At 41.1% G+C, this 16,425-nt stretch overlaps 1 protein-coding gene across 5 annotated transcripts in view; it reads left to right on the top strand.

Annotated features, from left to right (window-relative positions):
- CALN1 (calneuron 1) overlaps positions 1-16,425 on the top strand; it is a 520,654-nt gene that overhangs the window by 275,888 nt on the left and 228,341 nt on the right. For all 5 annotated transcript variants that reach the window (XM_042240557.2, XM_060405882.1, XM_012104448.5 and 2 more), the window contains one exon: positions 442-585. In XM_042240557.2, the coding sequence (XP_042096491.1) occupies positions 442-585 (144 nt within the window). The remainder of the gene's footprint in view (positions 1-441; positions 586-16,425) is intronic.

Below are 16,425 nucleotides of genomic sequence, written 5' to 3' on the forward strand. Positions count from 1 at the left end.
TTAATCTCCTCCTTCCAAAGCTGTTTTTCTGTTTTTTGTTTGTTTGTTTGTTTGTTTTTTACCCCCTTCCCTCCCCCTCTTTTCTCTCTTTTTTTCCTCTTTTGGCCACCCCTTTTTTTAAATTGGGTTAAAGGGTTTGACATATCACTCTTTGTAAAGTAATTAGGAGTTTTCTGCAGACAGTTGCCTATCATTTCAATGCAGTAGAGCGGTGGTCCCCAACCTTTTTGACAACAGAAGACAATTTTTCCATGGATGGTGGGGTAGGGGGAAGGTGGGGTTCAGGTGATAATGTGAGCAATGGGGAGCAACAGATAGAACTTTACTTGCTGGCCCACTACTCATATCCAGTTGTGTAGCTCAGTTCCTAATGGGGGCTGGAGACCCCTGCAGTCAACCATGCTTTGTGACCGTTGGACTTTCTCTGCTTTCCTGTTGTAGAGATCCGAGAGGCCTTCCGGGTTCTGGACCGAGACGGGAATGGCTTCATCTCCAAGCAGGAGCTGGGCATGGCCATGCGCTCTTTGGGGTACATGCCAAGTGAGGTGGAGCTGGCCATCATCATGCAGCGCCTGGACATGGACGGTGAGACTGGGGCCCACAGCATCCCCACCTCCCCACCCCCATCCCCATCCCCTGGGATGAGCCAGAACTCATCAGAGATCTTGGGTTTGAAGGGCCTTGCAAAATAGTCAAAAGACTTGGAGTCAAAAGACTTGGATTTATGTCCTGGCTTACATTTCAGGCGTGGAAACTTGAACCAGATCTGGGTTTTTCAAACCACATTCCACAGACCTCCAGGGGTCTGCAGAGGTGGCTCTGGGGCCACTAGAAGGAACTGGGTGAGGGGGGAGGCCCTGACTGGTGGAGCAGTGAAAATGATTCTGTTTCATTTTCAAAACAGCTTTGTTGAGACAGAATTCACACACCCTGATTTGCCTGTGCAACCTGTGTGATTCAGTGGCTTTGAGTGTATCACAAATGTGTGCAACCAATAGCATTATCAATTTTAGAACATTTTCATCACCCTAAAAGAAACCCTGTACCTCTGAATTATCACCTCCATTCCCTCTGAAAGTGAAACTGTTAGTTGCTCAGTCGTGTCCAACTCTTGACCCCATGGACGGTAGCCCACCAGGCTCCTCTGTCCATGGGATTCTCTGTGCTATCCCTCTATCCCCCACCAAGTCATGGACTAATCGGCTCCAATTAGTCCAAGACACCACTAATTGGCTTTCTGTCTCTATGGACTTAGCTCTTCTGGATCATGGGATACACGGTCCTTTGGGACTGACTTCCTTCACTTACCGTAATATTTGAAAGGTTCATCCATAGTGTAGCATGTATCACTATTTCGTTGCATTTTATTGCCAAATCACATTCCATTTTTTGGCTATAACAGCTTCTTTTCTCTCTTTTACATACTGGTTTCTATATACAGTCTCATTGGGGGAAAGTGTTTCACTATCCTTAAACAGTTCTGGAAAATGACTGTATTTGATGATCCTTAAGATTCTTTCCTGCTCTAAAACCCTAGGAATTTATCCCAAACTGGCTGTGACCTTCCTGCCTTGGTCGAAGGTCTGGAAAGAAGCTTTCTTATTCTAGGTTTGGTTTTTTTTTTTTTGGATGTGGACCATTTTTTAAAGGTCTTAAAAGTTATTGAATTTGTTATATTATCGCTTCTGTTTTATGTTTTGGGTTTTTGGCCATGAGGCATGTGGGATCTTAGCTCCCTAGCCAGAGATTGAACCTGCATCCCTTGCATTGGAAGGTGAAGTCTTAACCGCTGGACTGCCAGGAATGTCCTCTAATTTTGTTTTTTCAACACACACTCTCCCCCTCTGGAAAGCAGCTTGATCCCAGGTGTAAGGGGTCCAGAGTGGTAGACTTTGGGGATTCTTGTGCAGAACATGAAGTAAAGACCAACTAAAAGGAAACAGAGGATGGGGGCAGGGTGTCTTTTGGGAGAGACAGATGAAGACCCTGGTAGTGAGAGGTTTGCTTGGCCTGCAGACTAATTGAACACAGCTGTGTCCTGTTATCTTGCTGGTCTTGTTGGAAAGATGATAATTTAATGGTGACTGTATGATGAATGGACCCCAGTCCCAACCACCAAGTGCAGCTGTGGGCATTTATTTTCTGGTTCAGGAAAGAGATGTTCTATCAGGGATGTTCAGTTGTACGTGGTGTGCTGGCCCTGTCCTTACATCTCTAATTGATTGTGACTCTCTGGGTCTTTGCAGGCCTGATTCGACTTTGCTTTATAGTTAGAGGTACTGGGTTGGCCAAAAAATCCTTTTGGGTTTTTCTGCACCATCCTATGGGAAAACCCAGATGAACTTTTGGCTAACCCAACCTTTCTGAAAAGCTGGAGCAAAGCACATGTTATATAGCAAAATCTCTTCCCTGGATTCCCATCATCATTTCAGAGAAACACTTCCAGAAAAAAAAAGAGTTTCTTCCTTAAAATAAGAGAAATCTTAACCTATCCTTTTTGTAGAATTAAGAAGATTTTTGTGCCTTTGAGTCTTCTCTCATAACTTAGCAAAATAAAACATGGTCAAATAGACTAAAAGCAAATGGACTTAGCAACATTTAGTCAAAATGAGCTGGGGGCTATCATGGGAGAGTTACTTCCATGGAAGTATTATGGGTCTTCATCCAAGTACATCCTTGCTCTCTGTCTATTCTTTCATCAGACCCCAGCTCATGGGGAATTTTTACATTATTGCAAATCCTCTCTGATTGCAGAAGGGCTTGGAGTCCCCTGGGGGCCTCGGGTGATGGTGCTGTTCCAGGAGCCCATCAGGACTCAAGCAGCCAACAGGATGCAGCTTAAGAGATGCCAGGTTTCACCCATTCATTTGCAACATCATCCTTAGTGACCAATGCTGAGGGCGGGACTTCCAAGCAAAGCATATAGAGAATTTCTATTAGTTCCTTTAACAGAAGCTTAAATCATCTGCTTTTTCATGGTGACCCCATCAGGTGAAAGCACAGTTATTTACTTTTCTTCTTTTATTTAAATATATTAATTTTTTAAAACAAATTTCTGCCATACAACAATGCAAATCAGCCACAATCATATATATCTGAAGTGCAGCTTCCTCAAACCTTTGTTTTGTTGCCTGCAAAAGAATCGCTACGCAACAAACGAAGGCAATGCCGCAGTGCAGGCAAAGCGAGTTGCCTTTTGAACGCGGTAAATGCTTAAGTATGAAAAGAGCTGAGGGAGACATACCCAGGCTGAGGTGGAAACGTCTTTCTGTGATTTGTCAGTGACACTGGTAAGTGAAATTTCTGGGTTCTGAGTTCTGGATATGCATGGATTGACTATTTTTCAGTGTTCTTCTGTTAGTGGGGTCTTTTGAGCTATTCAGATTTTTTTTTTTTTAAAGTCAGGTTCTAATTATATCCTTCCTCCCAGCTTCTGTAACTGGAGATTCTCTGCAGACATTTGGCCCTACCTAATTAAGCTTCTCTTTGGTGTGAAACTTGTAGAATGGCAGAGATTTTTATGAGGATAATGCCACATGCACACACACACACACACACTCACACAAGGGTTTTGGGCCAGAACCTAGGATTCTTCACTGTAAGATGACTGTGCCTCCTGACAGACCCTGGTCCTGGGATCCAGGGGCATCAGGAGAGATGGCGTTGCCTCCGTGCATCCCAGCTGGCCGTGATTTGAGGCAAGTCTGGCCCACACACCGATCCATTCTCTCTGGGGACCCTGCCGGTTTGCCTGCTGGTGAGGTCATACCTTCGGCACGAGGCCCAGATGGAATTAGACCGAGTCTGTACAACCTTAGTCTCTCCATGAGGCTTTCATTAGGTGGTTCCTGGGGAGTGGGGTGCTTTGCCGACTCTGTGTGTAGCAGTAATCTCCCTGGATTAGGGAGCTCGCTGGTTTCCTGGACACAGAGCCTGTGGGAGGCAGACGGTTCCAGTGTGTGTGTGTGGCGGGGGGAGCCGGTTTTCCGGAGGGCAGAATGGAAGACAGGCAGTAGTAGGGTCTGGAATTGCTCTCCTGACCACAGCCCATTTGACTTCAGAGCTCGGACTGACCCTGTGTGTGTGTATACCCCGCATAGACTGAACTGCCCCGAGTTAAATAAACAGAACATCCAAACCCCCAGTTGCCCAATGCTTCCTTTATGGCTGCAAAGGTTCTTTCAGCCTCTGCAGCTGAGGTGACTTCTGACCTGACATCAGCTGGGAACTAGGACTCATGTTTCCCAGATGCTTTTGCCAGCATCCCACCTTCAGCCCAGATTCTGGAAGTCTGAAGTTCTCTTCCTCAGGCTCCTAGAAGCATTTAAGCTCAGTGACCTAAGGCACTCCTTGCATCGGGAAATCCATTTCTCTCCAGTGCCTTGCAGTACCAGTTATGTACCGTCCTTAGAAATGATAAAATAGTCACCTTACAAAAGCATCTCCAAAGCTTAAACCTTTTATAGAACCAAGCTGAGAAAGTGACTGTGGGCTCTGCCATGCCCCTGCTGCTCTCATTGGCTCTGCGGTTCCCACAGCAGTTCCTGGGGCCCCTTGGAGCCTCCTGTTCTGTCCACTGGGGAAAAGGGGCTTGCCATCTTTAAGACCAAAGGGACATTTTTGACTCTTTTCCTCATCGTAATGGTTTCACCAACTACACCACTGTGGGCATCTGGAGTAAACCCAGCCAGCTTTGTAAGTAGTTTCCTGAAACCATCAAACCAGGAGATGCTTTCAGAAGCCCATGGTTTCTTCCTGGGTCTCCGCTCATATTTCTTAATGCAATCTTCCGTTCCCAGCTGTCTCCACCTCTCCTGCACTCAAGGAACAAAAGATGTGTAGCCCTTGCCCTCTGCATTCTTAATTTTCCTTCTGTGCCTCAAAGATGCAGAATCTTTTGAAATTCCAACAAATTTGGGGTTTTGAAATGAATTCTTATCCGTCAACAGGTTTGTAGGTTTTTTTGTGTTTGTTTTTCTTTTTTTTTTTAGGTTCACCACTGTCTGGATGGTGAGTATGATTCAGCTTTGTTCCATTTAGAAAAGATTTTTCTGGTGTCCATTATGTGTGAATTTGCTTAACTTTATGGTTGGCGAGATGCCCTTTTGCTTCATTTTGAGGCAAACCACTGAGCTGCAAAGAATGAAATTATGGCCAGAGTCACATGAAAGAGTTGGCAGTGTCCCCGTTGTTAGCCTGTGTATCTGTATCTTCCCTCTTTTCCTAGCCATTCATTACATGTGTTGACACTTTGCTGATCAGTCATATGATTATGATTTTCCTATTTTCATATGTGATCTTCTAGAAGACAGAAAAGTCTATGCTTAATTCCCAGTACAGCTCATTTCCACTTCACGTTCAAACATGTCAGTGTACTCACGTGGATGCTCTGGAACGGGCCTAGGTCTATTTTGTGATTTCAAATATATGCGTCCTTCCTTCCTTTCTTCCTTTTTTTCTGTCTCTAGTTTTTCTTTCTTTCTTCTCCCTTTCTTTGTGTTGAAGTATAGGTGATTTGCAAAGTTGTGTTTAGTTTCAAGAGCACAGCAAAGTGATTCAGTTATACATTCATATACAGCTATTCCTTTTAGAATTCTTTTCCATTATAGGTTATAACAAGATATTGATATATTTTCCTGTGCTAAACAGCAAGACCTTGTTGTTTACCTATTTTATTTTTTTTTTTATTTTATTTTATTTTTTTCTTAGATTTGACATTTTAATTAATTTATTTTTTTTAAATTTTAAAATCTTTAATTCTTACATGCATTCCCAAACATGAACCCCCCTCCCACCTCCCTCCCCATAACAACTTTCTGGGTCATCTCCATGCACCAGCCCCAAGCATGCTGCATCCTGCATCAGACATAGACTGGCGATTCAATTCACATGATAGTATACATGTTAGAATGTCATTCTCCCAAATCATCCCGCCCTCTCCCTCTCCCTCTGAGTCCAAAAGTCCGTTATACACATCTGTGTCTCTTTCCCTGTCTTGCATACAGGGTCGTCATTGCCATCTTCCTATGTTTACCTATTTTATACACAGAAGTGTATGTATGTTAATCCCAGGCTCCTAATTTATCCTTCCCCTACCCTTTCCCCTTCCGTAGCTATTAAGTTTGCTTTCGATGGCTGTGAGTGTGTTTCCGTTTTGTAAATAAGTTCATTTGTATCATTTCTTTAGATTCCACATCTGAGTGATATCATGTAATACTTGTCTTTCTCTATCTGACTTACTTCACTTAGTATGACGATCTCTGGGTCCATCCATGCTGCCGCAAATGGCATTACTTTATGGCTGAGTCATATTCCATTGTCTATATACACACTTCTTTCTGTATGTGAGGGAAGATGCTCACCCACAGACTTCATGCAGGGGGATGATCTGGTGGAAGTAGCTGGGGTTTTAGCATTAAGCAGAGGTGCATTAACTTCAGTACACATGAAAAAAAGAAAAAAAGGAAGCATGCTAAACAGACGCAACAAGTCAGAATCCCCAGGGTGAGGCGCAAGAACCTTCATCCTTTAACAATCTAGCCAGGTTATGGACAGCAGTGTGTCCCTCAACATCACTGGGTGAGTTTTGGTTGAAAGAAAACCTTTGGCTGACGAGAAATCTTCAGGCCTGTGTATTTGTATGAACAAGAAGGTCTGAGGAGGAGTAAATGCCTGAAAAGCAAAAATAAGGATATATTTCCTCTGGGGATATGACGAAGCAGGCCTGGTCAGTCAGTCCTGCTTGAAAGTGGGGGCCTTCCCAATGCTTGCGTATGCTGGGGCCTTGGCTTCCTCCTTTCTCCAGCTGTGGTCCAGGGACCCACAGAATCACCATATCCTGGGAGCTTACTTGCAGTGCTGACCCTCAGGCCCACCTGAGACCTGCTGATTCAGAGCTTGAGTTTTAACAAGAACTTATGTGCGTGGTTGAGTTTGAGAGGTGCTAGTCTAAGGGCTTTCCTGATGGCTCAGCAGGTAAAGAATCCACCTGCAATGCAGGAGGCACAGGAGATGAAGGCTCAGTCCCTGGGTCGGGAAGATTGCCTGGAGAGGGAGATGGAAACCCACTCCAGTATTCTTGCCCGGGAAATCCCATGAACAGAGAAGTCTGTCGGGCTACAGTCTGTGGAGTTGGAAAGAGTCCGACATGACTGAACACGCGCGCGCGCTCGCGCGCACACACACACACACACACACACACACACACACACAGTCTAAGGCATACCATCAGAAACAGGAAGCAATCCAACCATGAGTTCTTGTTCGACAGTCTTTTCCATGGAGTGCAGTCCTTCCTTAATCTCCTGCCAGTAACCCTGGGGGAAGATGTGTAACTTTAAAAGCTGGAAGTCATTCACAAAGTCCTGGTGAAGGTCAGTCACAGGAAAATCTCTCTTTATATGTTTGCATTTGAGAATAAGCATGATTGGCATCAAACTATTTCATATTTCATTCTGTTAGGGAATTACTGCTGAATTTATTTTGACTTCATTATGGTAAATCTTAGCTAGGTAATGACAGTGATAACTAATACTTATGTAGTGCTCACCATGCTTCCAATAATGACTCAGAGTGATGATAGCAGTAGCTAACACCGTGGAGTCTTCATTGTAGACTGCTATTCTGGGACTTTACTTATTAACTTAGTTTTCATAACAGCCATAGGGACTCATATGATTCTCATTTTATAGATGAGAAAAATGAAGTACAGAGGTTTCAAGTCACTTGCCCAGGTCACACTGCTAGTAAGAGCTCCATGAATTTAGCCTGAACTCCATGGGAGAAATTGTCAGATGAGGAAACATGGTTGGGTTGCTTCCTGTGTCTGATGGTATGCCTTAGACTCTGCGTGAGTATGCTTAGTCGCTCAGTCACGTCTGACTGTTTAACAACATATCTTGCCAATATGTTGTTATTCTTTGTGTGACTTAGTGGATATAGGTCACTTAGGCTGACAACAAGGCATTGAAGCAGTGACTTAACAGGACACAGACGCACATGCATACACACTCCCGTCATGATGTCATGAGGCTGTTTCAAACCTACGTGAGTGTTTTGGTTACCAGTTGCCAATCCAGATAGTCTCCTGCCGTCAGCTTTGGCTGGATGATAAATTCCAGCCACTCCCTAGGTTCTTCTTGAATGAGTCGAGCCTGATTCTAGAGCAGAGTTTATGAACTAAAGATGGTGTCTTTGGGTTTCCTGTTGCTTTAGCAAAGGGGCGTCCTTTCGGGCCTCTCGGGGTAAGTAGTGATGGTAGATGTTTGTGACAAATCCACTCCAACATCCCTATCTCCTGAAGCAGCTCCTCCCTCTGCATTTTCCTAAGAAGACTTGGCCATCTCAATTGTATTGACAGTTGCCCACACTGAACCCAAGTTTCTGCTAAAGATTAAACTGTTCAACCCATTTCCTGCCACTGTATCCAACATAATGAAAACAGAATTTCTGGTTCATGCACCCATTTCATTAAGAGTACCCAGTATTATATTCTGACTCTCTGTTTTTAATACCTTAGAACTCATGGCTACACTGGTCCCCCTGGTTTACAACAATACAGATAAGCAATATCTTGAGACTCTGTGTTCGTCTCCCATAGCAGACGTGGGACTTCTCCTGGAATGTGCTGATTTGATTGGAGTCATGGATTTAGAGTCAGTGAAACTTGGTAGGAATAGATCTTAAAAGTGGGCATCTCTGTTCGAGGCAAACACAAAAGTTGTGTTCATTTCCCGTTTTCATGATCCACAAGTTCTTCAAACTGATCTTATCTGACCTCAGAGAAATATCAGAGTGGACATCGGAGAGACTTGATCATTCAATTTTCTGAATCCACACAGAAGTCCCTATTCTAAGGCTCAGGTCCCACTTCTTTCCAACCAGTATCCTAAATTTCACATGAGTGACTTGATGATTTTGACTCTGTGATTTTGTTATCATTCTGTGGGCCACCCAATTAAGTTTGAGGTCTTCCCTGGAGGTTGTAAGAAATAAGTGATGATTGGGGGGTTACCCTAGAAGCACTCTAGTTCTCTGACTGTAACCTAGCTGAGAGTTTCAAGGCCTGAGCTTGTTAGAACAGCCATTCCACCCTACAGCCCTTGTAGTCATCATTGCTACTATAAAGGTCAAGCATAGTAACTACATGGGTCTTTGAAAGCCTTGCTTTCAATGATTATTTTATCCTAAGAAACCACAGATGGCATTTAATTAATTCTGATGCTGGTCATGCCATAGATAACAGTATACCATTTTTCATTAGGAAGAAGGTCATTACTTCATTTAAGATCACAGATAAGCAAGACAATCTCGGAATCCCAGTTGGAAAGTTTGTTTCCTCCTGGTACCATGTACTGTGTCATCGTGAAAACAAGAGATTGTGCTGAATTCCTAGGAGAGAGAGTATTATGTGAAAGATAGGAACCTGCTGAAATTCCTTATACGTAAATAATATCTCACTCAGGCAGAATTTACTAAAAGGAATATAAGAAAATGCCCGTCTCAGAACACCCTGACCAGTATTGACTATTATTTAACAAAGTTTTACTAATGTGATTGGTAAAAAATGGAGACTTAGTTTTCACTCATAAGTGAGATGATGTATTTTCAATATGTTGATTAGTTGTCTTTTTTCTCCTTTGCCAGCTTGTCTATTTTTGTCGCTGTTGTTGTTTGTCTGTTTCAGTAAGGACAGGCTAAGTTAGGCTGCAGTAATAAATAATCCTCCTCGAATAGCAGTGGCTCACTACCACAAAGCAAAACATCTCCCTCATGCGGTATGTCCATCGTAGACTGGCTGGGTGTTTCCCCTTGGCCACCCTCACTCGGGAGTCCTGGCAGAGGGAGGCTTCTGTCGGTGCTTCCATGACAGCTGTGGTGAGGGAAAGAGACTGAGTGAATCTCATGATGCCTCTTAAAGTTTCTGTCACTTCTATTCCCTTCACATTGGCTACAGCAAGTCGCGTGGCCATGCCGCATATCAAGGGCTATTGATAAGGAAGCTGAATCTGACTCCATGACTAGAATGGAATGAACTAGAAATGTTTGGTGAACAATGTTCATGATGACTTAAGGATTTTAGGCTTTTCTTTTTTCATTAGGATGTAACATTTATTGCAAAAATTTTATCTCAGGAAAAAATTTAGAAATACTATGAATAGGGGCAAAAGTGATTATGAGAGATTGAACACATTCCTTTCAGTTTGATTCTATAGATAAAACTAAGGAACAGAATTTGAATGATGCTGAATGTGAGTGTGTGCCTGTGTATGCATGTAATATATTAATAAATTTTGTTCCCTTGAAAAGAGAATACTCTGCTTTTGAAATGATTCTGGAATGTTAACAGACATGGCTGTGTATTAGGCCACAAAGACAGCCTAATTAAATTCCAAAGGACAAATATTATAGGCACATTCTTTGACTATAGTGCAATAAACCAAAAAGTAATAACAAATGTTTGATCCCACCCACTTGAAAATTTTAAAATGAGAAACCAAAAATTTTTCAATAAGCAGATCCAAGAGCTGATTTTTTTGGGGAAAAAATGTAATACATTGACAAATACAGCATATTTAATTAAGAATTAAGAGAGTTAGCACTAAACTAGAAGAGAAAAAAATATGTAAGTTTTAATAAAAGAATACACGATGCAGTTTTGTGCAAATACATTTGAACGTCTACATGAAATGGAGATTTCTGGAAAAATATAACTTGTTGAAACTGATTCAAGCTGAAGTAAGTAGTCTAAATCAGAAGTTACATACTTACAGCCTACCAGCCAAATTCAGCTCTTAGCCATGTTTTATTTGGCTCACATATCATTTTATAAAGCAGAAAAAATATCATATTAAAAATCTGCATTTCTCCCTCGTAAAAATATCAGAGAATTTGGCAAGTCTGGACTTGCATTCTTTCATTGCAATAATTTGGTGAAGTTGAGTAGCTGTCCTTTTAGGCAGGGCAAATGCCACAGTCTCCACCATCCTTACTGTCTTACACCTGCCTGCTCTCTTGATGGACAAACGTGGTCCCTATCAACTTGGGAGTTCACAGCTCTACCTAAATGGACCAGTGCATGATGAGGGCATCGTTCCCTGCTGTGACAATCAATTCTTCACTGCCTTTAGTTTTCATCATAGGATGTTTTGATTTTCTGTTTTTATTTCTGTTCCACTTATTTGTCGTCATTTATAGCAACTTTGGTAGATGACTTATTTTAATTCTTCATTATTTAATAATTGAGGCAACCAAGACAATAAATTTGCCACTGAGAAGACACTAGTAATATCTCAGAATTTTGATAGATAGTTTTAATTGTTCTATTGTTTTCTTTATAATATTTTATTGTAGTTTTTAATTTCCTCTGCTCTTCGACAATTTTTTGAGAGAAGTATTTTATAATTTCCAAGTCAGTAGGGTTTTTAATTTCTAGTTTACATTTAAATTTTCTATTTTTTGTACATTGGAAAAATAATATGGCCTGCTCTTTGCTAGGATTTTCCTTATAAGTGAGAATAAGATGAACTTTTATGAAGATGTTGCCTCTATGGTATAAGACTTTTATATATGCATAGAAGTTATCCTCATATTACCTATATCCCTTCCACCTGTGATTTTACTTACTTTATCCAAGGTAAATTACTATGATGTATTGAAATCTCCCACTGCTGTTACCTGGCTTTCTCAGTTTACTTATAACAGCATTTATTTTAATTTTCAATGCTCTGTCTGTCTTCACAGTGGATTTTTCCTCTTATCAATGTATATATTCTTGAAACATTTTTGAATTATGCTTTTGCTTTCTGTTGATTTTTGCTGTGTAACCTTTCCACTTGTGTTTGCATAACATTTATTGTTATGTGTGGTCATTGGGGAACACTCACAATTATTCAGCTTCTTCCAGGAACATGGTATACTGCACTCATGCCCTTTCTGTGTGATTTTGTTAGGGGTATAAAGCAGTATGTGCCACTATGTTTTAGTTTTTGATTATTCTGAGAGCCTTCTTATGAGAAAGCTTAACCTATCATTTATTTCCAAACTTTTCAGTTGGGTCTTAATTCTATCATTTTGTTTTATGCTGGTTACCATGTGACCAACCTAGACAGCATATTAAAAAGCAGAGACATTACTTTGCCAACAAAGTACCATCTAGTCAAGGGTATGGTTTTTCCAGTAGTCATGTATGGATGTGAGAGTTGGACCATAAAGAAAGCTGAGCGCCAAAGAATTGATGCTTTTGAACTGTGGTGCTGGGGAAGACTCTTGAGAGTCCCTTGGACTGCAAGGAGATCCAACCAGTCCATCCTAAAGGAAATCAGTACTGGGTGTTTGTTGGAAGGACTGATGTTGAAGCTGAAACTCTAATACTTTGGCCACCTGATGCAAAGTGCTGACTCATTTGAAAAGACCCTAATGTTGGGAAGGATTGAGGGCAGGAGAAGAAGGGGATGGACAGAGGATGAGATGGTTGGATGGCATCACCGACTCAATGGACATGGGTTTGGGTGGACTCTGGGAGTTGGTGATGGACAGGAAGGCCTGGCGTGCTGCAGTTCTTGGGGTCGCAAAGAGTTGGACATGACTGAGCGACTGAACTGAACTGATGTGCACTTAATGTATTTAATTTGTCTTCTTTTTTTTGACTACAGTGGATTTTTTAAGATTGAAAGATATTTGACATACAACTGAGCTTTGGCTATACAATGTAATGATTTGATATTTATTTATTTTGCATAATGATCACCACAGTAAGTCTAGTTAATACCCATTCAGTGGACATCGTGAATTTTTTCTCCTGATGAGAACTTTTAAGATCTATTCTCTTAGAAATTTAGCAACTTTCAATTATGCAATACAGAATTATTATTAACTGTAGTCACCATGGGGGCTTCCCCAGTGGCGCTAGCAGTGAAGAACCCACCTGCCAATGCAGGAGACATAAAGAGAGGTGGGTTTGATTCCTGGGTCAGGAAGATCCCTGGAGGAGGAAACAGCAACCCACTCCACTATTCTTGCCTAGAGAATCCCTTGGACAGAGAAGCCTGGCAGACTACAGTTCATAGGGTCACAAAGAGTTGGACACTATTCAGGCGACTTAGCACACACACACGTAGTCACCATGCTGTACAGTACATTCCAATGATTTGTTTGTTTATAATTGGAAGTTTGTAACTTTTTACTGCCTTCCCCCATTTCACCTCCCTATCCCCTGCCTCTGGCAACCACCAGCCAGAGAACCTCTGTTCTCTGTATTCATGAGCTTGGCTTTTTTTTTTTTTTTTAAAGATTCCATATATGAATGAGATCATGCAGTATTTGACTGACTTATTTCACTGATGCCCTCAAGATCCATCCATGATGCCACAAATAGCAAGGTTTTCTTTTTCATGGCTAAATAATATTCCTCTCTCTCTGTGTGTGTGTATACACACACACTGCATTTTCTTTATCCATTCATCTGTCGATGGACAGTTTGTTTCCATATCTTGGCTCTTCTAAACAATGCTGCAGTGAACAAAGGGATTGCAGGTATCTTTTTCAGTTTGTGTTTTCATTTTCTGCAGATAAATACTCAGAATTGGATCCAGATGGATCATATGATATTTCTATTTTTATTTTTTGAGGAGCTTCTGTACTGTCCTCCCTCGTGGCTGCACCAGTTTTACATTACCACTAGCAGTGCACAAGCGTTTCCTTTTCTCCACCCTCTGTGCTGTGTGCTTAGTCACTCAGTCGTGTCCAACTCTTTGCAACCCTAGGGACTGTAGCCCACCAGGCTCCTCTGCTACGGGATTCTCCAGGCAAGAATACTGGAGTGGTTGCCATGCCCTCCTCCAGGGGATCTTCCCAACACAGGCATTGAACCCAGGTCTCCCACACTGCAGGCAGATTGTTTTACCATCTGAGCCACAAGGGAAGCCCTCACTAACACTTGTTATTTCTTGTCTTTAATGTTAGGCATTATAACAGGTGTAAAGTAATATCTCATTGTGGTATTTATTTGTATTTCCCTGGTATTAGTGATGTTGAGCATCTTTTCATGACCCTGTCTGCCGTTTGCATGTCTTCTTTGGAAAAATGTCTATGCAGATCCTCTGTCCATTTTTAAATAAGACTTCTTTTTTATTTTTTGCTATTGACTTTTATGAGCTCTCTATATATTTTGGGAAATTAATCCCTTATCAAATATATGATTTCCAAGTATTTTTTGTCATTCAGTAGGTTGACTTTTCATATAGAAAGGGTGCTTTTGTTTTGCTTTTTAAAAAATAGTACCCTCTCAGTTGTTTGAAAGTTAGATGTCTTGCTTTCAATTTTTCTAGTACTGGCCATAAAGTTTTTGTGAATTTAACTCCTAACATCAGTTACAAATTAATAATATTTGCTCATGTGGAAGATGAGAAATTAACTGTTTTCACTTTTTCTATTCTTTGTTAATTTCAATATATGGCCATTACAAATATGCCTCCTTCTTTTTTAAAACCAATTTTGATTATTTTCAATTTAAAGAATATTATCAATTTTATAATCAAATTTGAAACACTTATTTTGCCTGTACATTTAACTGGTTTGATTGCTTAGAGACAGCCATATTTAACTCATTTTGTGCTTCTTATTTTAATTGATATACGTTTGTTCCTGCATAAACTTTCTACAATTTCATTGTTATATTTTTTGAGGAAGTTTACCTCAATTCTAAATCTGCTGAGTATTTAAAATCTGAGAATATCTTTCTCTTGATACTTGCACAGATGACAAGTTGCTTTAGGTATAGAATTCTTGGATTTCAGCCTTTTGCTTTTAAAGTTCTGCAATTGGTACGCCATTGTTTTTGGGTTTTCATATTGTCAAGAGGCTCGTGACCAACCTGCTGTTTATTTGTTGTGAACAATCTAATTTTCTTTGGATGTGATTATTATCCATGAAGTATGAACACCTCAGCCATCTGTTTACCTCCCTCTGTTACAGCTGCTAACGGAGGTGGGTGCTTTGTTGCTGTTAGGGTTCCCTGCGGTATGAGTCACTCTTTCAATTTCCTCAAGTTTTTTCCTAGACAATACTTTCCCCCCCCCCCTTTTTGTTTTACGCCCTTTTCACTCTGCAGATTTCAGTCTCTTTTTCTAGCCTTCCGTGATAGCTCAGTTGGTAAAGAATCCACCTACAATGCAGGAGACCCCGGTTCGATTCCTGGGTTGGGAAGATCCGCTGGAGAAGGGATATGCTACCCATTCCAGCATTCTTGGACTTCCCTTGTGGCTTAGCTGGTAAAGAATCCACCTGCAATGTGGGAGACGTAGGTTCAATCCCTGGGTTGGGAAGATCCCTTGGAGAAGGAAATGGCTACCCACTGCAATATTCTGGCCTGGAGAATTCCATGGACTGTATAGTCCATGGGGTCACAAAGAGTTGGACATGACTGAGCGACTTTCAATTTTCTAGCCTTAAGTAGTTTAGATCCTGGACTGTGATCTCTGCATTTCTCCCCCCACAAATTTTGTTTCTCCTTCTTTCTCTTCAGTCTGCTGCATTTCTTATATATATATGTTGTTGTTTTCTTTTTCTTTTCTACTCAGGTTTTCTGCTGAAAATTATACTGGATTTTATTCCTATGACATTGCCTTCTCATCTCTGTGATTATTTTCTTGTCAATTTTCTGATTTGATTGATAAGACATCTTCTCAATGTTGTTGAGGAAATACAGTTAATACTTTTCAAGCATTCTTTGGCGAGTCTATTTGAGAGTGAGGTAGTTGTTGAGTTCTGAGTAACTGGTTGTGGCTTTTGAGCCCCAGCATCCCCTCACAGCAGAGGCAGACCGGGCGCCTAATTCTGACTCAGGATCAGGTCGGACTAGGCTTCAGCAGAGATGAGCAGGCTAGTAGGCAAATCCACTTCTAGCCCTATGCGAAGAATGAGTAGTGTAAGGGAATTATAGGCGGTACTTAGTCAGCAACCTAGGAAAATAGAAGAGGAGTCCAAACAGGTGTCTCTTATTGTCCCAGTATACCTAGAATCCCTGTTTAAAAAAAAATGCTTGCTGAAGTTTCTGAGCCTGTGCTATGTGGGTCCATCTCATTTTTCCTTTTTGCCTAATTTCTGTGGGTAGAAATTTTAGATCAAATAATAAAGATGATTTCAGACATTTTTCTTGTTTTTTACTTTAATGGAAAAGCCCCAGAGTTTGAACTTAAACTTGCAAATGGAATTGCTTGCTGTTTGATATGAATGTTAGTTATAATGTTAAGCTAATATATCCTATTCTTGGTTTACCTTTTTCTCTTTTAAAGCAACCGTGGCTATTAGGTAACTTTTTTACATCTATTGAGATAATTATATAGCTTTTATTATTTCACCTGTTGATCCTATGTATTATTTAATTGAATTTACTAACATTAAAAAATCTCCTATGGTTCAGGCATG

Source organism: Ovis aries, chromosome 24, assembly GCF_016772045.2.
Source record: "Ovis aries strain OAR_USU_Benz2616 breed Rambouillet chromosome 24, ARS-UI_Ramb_v3.0, whole genome shotgun sequence".
NCBI classification, from domain to species: Eukaryota; Metazoa; Chordata; class Mammalia; order Artiodactyla; family Bovidae; genus Ovis; species Ovis aries.